The sequence below is a fragment of the Carlito syrichta genome, unplaced genomic scaffold, assembly GCF_000164805.1.
Source record: "Carlito syrichta isolate Samal-C Ts95f unplaced genomic scaffold, Tarsius_syrichta-2.0.1 Scaffold311000, whole genome shotgun sequence".
NCBI classification, from domain to species: domain Eukaryota; kingdom Metazoa; phylum Chordata; class Mammalia; order Primates; family Tarsiidae; genus Carlito; species Carlito syrichta.
Window position 1 is genome coordinate 296,185 of NW_007255096.1, and position 4,809 is coordinate 300,993.

The following is a 4,809-nucleotide window of genomic DNA, read 5'->3' on the forward strand; positions in this document are numbered from 1 at the left end:
CTCATCTCTACAATAAATCAAAAAATCAGCCAGGCATGGTAGCACATGCCTGTAATTCCAAATACTTGGAAGGCTGAGGCGGAAGGATCGCCGGAGCCCAGCAGATCGAGGCTGCGGTGATCAGAAGTGGCCACTGCACTCCAATCTGGGCGACAGAGTGAGACTCCAACTCAAAAAAAAATAATAAATAAATAAAAAATAAAACTACAGTGAGATACCCCCTAATTCCTGTGAGGATGGCCATCATTAACAAATCAAAAAACAATAGATGCTAGCACACGTGCAGAGTAAAGGGAACACTTCTAAACTGTTGGAGAGCATGCTAGTTCAACTTCTGTGGAAAGCAGTGTGATAGTTCCTAAAAGAACCAAAAATTGATCTTCTATACAATCCTACAACCTTTTTTCTGGGATTATACCTGGAGAACAATAAATAATTCTACAAAAAAAAAACTTGAACATGCATGTTTATTGCTACACTATTCACAATAGCAAACATGTAAAACCAACCCTACCGCCCATTAAAAATGTACTGAATAAAGAAAATATACATATACACAATGGAGAATTATATAGCTATAAAGAAGAATAAAGCATTCACTTCACAGCAAATTGGATGGACTTGGAGATCATCACACTTAATTATGTGTCACAGAAACAAATAACTGAATACCACATGTTCTCACTCATATGTGGGACCTGAACATAATCACATTAGCACAAGGGAGAGATGGACAATCACTGGTCACTTCCAGGGAAGAGAGGGAGGGAGGCGGGCATGTTACACCACAAAGGATGTCTGGTCCCAATGTAGAGCAAATGAAGCCAGGTGGGCCAGATGGTAGCCCAGACTTCACCTTTCACGTGCAGGTAGCTTACTTGTGTAGGTAAATTCTTATTTGTACGTCACATCTCTACGATAAAATAAGATTTAAATATACCTAAAGATATATGTATTTCGAAGATATGTATCTTCTAAAGATGATGCACTTCTTCCCAATAAAATTTTGAATAAGCAGAAAGGAGAATTGAGAAAAGAATGTACTACACAAATTTATTTTGAATGGATAAAATATTAATTACAAAATTTCAAGCTTTAAAATATATTTGTACTAGAATTCAGAAGACAAATACGGCATAATCAATAAATAAAAGTGGCGAGTGGCCTGAGTTCATTTGTGCCATTATGACAAAATGCCACATACTGGGCAATTTGTAAGCAATATATATATATATATATTACAGCTATGTAAACAGAAAAGCTCAAGATTAATATGCTGGCTGGGTTGGTATCTGGTAAGGTCTGCTCTTTGTTTTTAAGATGATGCTTGCTGTTGTACCTTCAATTGGCTGAAGGCAGAAGGGATAAAAACAAAAGGTGAATGCTAGTTCCCTCCATCATTTTTCTAAGGCACAAATCTATTTATGATGACAAATCCTCATAGTATTCTCACTTAACATAAGGCCCACCTCTTAAAACCACCACATAGGGATTAAGTTTCAATATGAAGTTTGGGGGAGACTCAAACAATAGCAAGGAACGTTACATCTTTCCACTGTCTTCGTAGGTTATGAGTGCTAATCTCTTAGACATTAACGAGCAAGGAATGTATAAATGCAGGATAATAATAAATATACAAAGCATATTAAATTATCACATCTATGTATTATAAACAATAAAAACATTGTGAAAAGATTAAAACAATAAATTAGAATTTAAAAACTTGATAATGTACTATTCAAATTAACTGTTTTATTATAACTAATTATATTAAATAATGCATTTGCATACAAATAAAGTATTTAGAATAAATATATTTAAAAATTGGACAGCTTTAATATATACAAATAGCATAATCTTTTAAATACAAAAGGTTTTTATATTAAACATAACTGTTTATTGTCTTAGTGAGAAACCCCTTTATTTTTTTATTTTTTATATTTTATTTTAAAGATATGGGTTTCAATTCAGGATTAGGTATACAAGTGGACATCTTACAGAAGAAGTTTGTCCTCCCTTTGGGACCCACTTTGCCTGGTTTGAGATCAGGTACCCGTATTGATGATGTGTCCTCCCCACCCCCGACCTGGCAGTATCCCGCTGCTGCCATTCCCTTCTTATAGTATCATGGTAAACGTTCACGGTCCACTTATGAGTGTGAACATGTGGTACTCTGTTCTTTGAAGGAGACATCCACTTAATATAAGTATCAAGAAAAATTTAACCAGAGACATTAAAACATATACCATGCAACACAAACTCATAAAACTGCTGTAGTTGATTTCCTGTCATAATGTAACAGAAAAGCATTATTGGAAATGAAAAAGGATGCGACTTAAAAATACTTTTATTACTTTGTCGTTAGTAATAGTTTATAAGTAATTTATATGCATAGGGTAACACAAGTTCAACATAGAATTGAAAGAAATAAGTAGGTCATCAAAAGCAAGGATTTAGCACTTGCACAGTTTATAACACAGTTATTGCAGTGAGCCTCTAGAAGATTTAAACTATGCAGTTGACCAACACATATATGAACACACAAATATATTCTCTTAACATGCAGAATATTTATATTTTTAAGTTCACATGAAAATGTTCCAAAAATACACTATAATCTCATACTATCAAGCATATATATATTTTTTTATTAAATATATATATATATATTTGTTTTCTTTTTAAGTTGGAGTCTCACTGTCACCCAGACTAGAGTGCAGTGACCACTCCTGGCCACCGCAGCCTTGACCTGCTGGGCTCCGGCGATCCTTCCGCCTTAGCCTTCCAAGTAGCTGGAACTACAGGCGCACACTACCATGTCCCACTAACTTTTTGATTTATTATAAAGATGAGGTCTCGCCAAGTTGCCCAGGCGGGTCTCGAATCCGCAGGCACAGGCAATCCACTCACCTCAGCCTCCCAAAGCGCAGGATTACAGGCTGAGCCACCGAGCCCGGCTTATTTGGGATTTTTTAAAAATATTTTAATAGTACAAAGAAACAAATTCAATGTCTCATACAGTACTTGATTTAGCCAACTTTCAAAAATTAATTTCTATTTCTCTGTAAGGTTTTTCAATTTGTAAAACATCTTTTTGGAATTTGAAATCAGAACATACACATCTAATTTAAAACGAAGACTTTTTTATAATTATTCTTTCATTTATACTTTTGACAAATTCAGAACAATCATTCCACATTTAGTTCAAAAACAAATGCAAAAATTAGAATTCTATTCCCTGATATTGTAAAATCTTTAGAGGCACTTGTATTCATTTAGGTGAGAAGCTTTCCTTTATTTTTCCAAAAAAGACTTACAAAGAATAATAACTATTGCTACCATGGTCACTATTAATGCCAAACAGGTAATTCCCAGGATGCCAGCAATGAGCTTCTCTGGAGGTGATGATAAATCAATAGGAAGAGAAATAAAAACACAGAGATAAGACAGATGGAGACAGTTATTGAGAAGATTTGCAGACAAGAGAACCCACATGCATAAGAATCCTACAGATAAACTTGGACCCCAAGCTGCATAACCCACAATGTTTTTCTTAGAGTGTACCATTGCATTTTGAGTAAATATAATGCTCTGTGATTTACTATACAAAAACTACAGATTTCAACAATGTCCGGGTAAAAATAGCATCCATATTTTATTATAAAATAGCATAACTCGTCTTGGAACTCTGATATTCACCAATAAAAAATATGTAAACGCTAACTGCTCTTATCCCATATCCTGTTACCCAAGCTGCTCATCCTGGACAATTATATAGAGGATCTATGAAATGCCTTACCTTTGCTGTGGAAAGTTTTGTCATTGTCTAGAAGATCCTGAGAAGCAGTTTGAAGACTTAATTCCACATAGGTTATTTCCTGTTCAGTTACTAAAATGGAGCTTTTATTGCCCTTAGATTTTCTCTCCTGGTTCTTCGGGTTTGGGGGCAAATTCAGTTTTGAGTAGATTACTCTGTGATTATCCATCCTTCTTGCTGTGTGTTATCAGGACCTCTTCTGTATAATAACAGTGCTTAAGAGGTTAATACATAGTTTATAATGACAACATGTCTAGCACAGTCAAAAGGAGCAAAATGGAGAGAAAGTACTGATACTTAATTTTCATTGAGGCATCTACAGTTTTTACTCTAATTTCCTAGTTTCTTAGAGAAAAATATATTTTTTAAAGGTTTATACTTTTGACAAAATATTATTGCTGGGACAATGAAAAGCAATAAATTAGTAAACTAAAAAAAACCACGAATTCATATATATAAATTAGTTAAGTCTGACTCACAAATATATTTTAATGTCAATACAAGACAATTCCTGTATTGAAATTTTTAATATAGTTTTTCGTAATTTTGAAATCCAAACTTTGTTAAGACTTTTCTTTACATGAAAACATGAATGTTGACATATACATTATAGTTTTGCTAATGAACTTTTATTTGATAACTTGCAGTCACTTATTGTAATGAAGTAATGGTTGCAAATGGGTTTTTTGAAAGGCTGATGGGTTCTCATAAATTATTAAGAATGTAACAATTTTTATATTTTGGAAAATATTACATGACATAATAAGCATGTATAACAGTATTGGAGAGATGAAAACTTTTAAAAATACTTATTTCATAGAAGTATTGGCTATTATTTCCTGGCTAAAATGTAAAGCCAAAAAGTAATAAATAAAAATATAGACATTTATGTAAAAACTCTCTTGGTTTAACATTACAAGAAGATTCCTTGACTGTCAAAATGAGTCAGGGTCCTCTTAGTTGTGTATTTGCAATAATTCAGATAATTTAAT

General features: G+C 33.4%; 1 protein-coding gene across 1 annotated transcript in view; it reads right to left on the reverse strand.

Moving 5' to 3' along the window:
* The window catches only part of LOC103270985 (NKG2-A/NKG2-B type II integral membrane protein-like), a 23,230-nt gene extending 19,244 nt beyond the window's left edge, over positions 1-3,986 (reverse strand). The window contains exon 1 of the mRNA XM_008068466.2: positions 3,800-3,986. Coding sequence (XP_008066657.2) covers positions 3,800-3,986 — 187 coding nt within the window. The remainder of the gene's footprint in view (positions 1-3,799) is intronic.
* Positions 3,987-4,809: the final 823 nt, after the last annotated feature.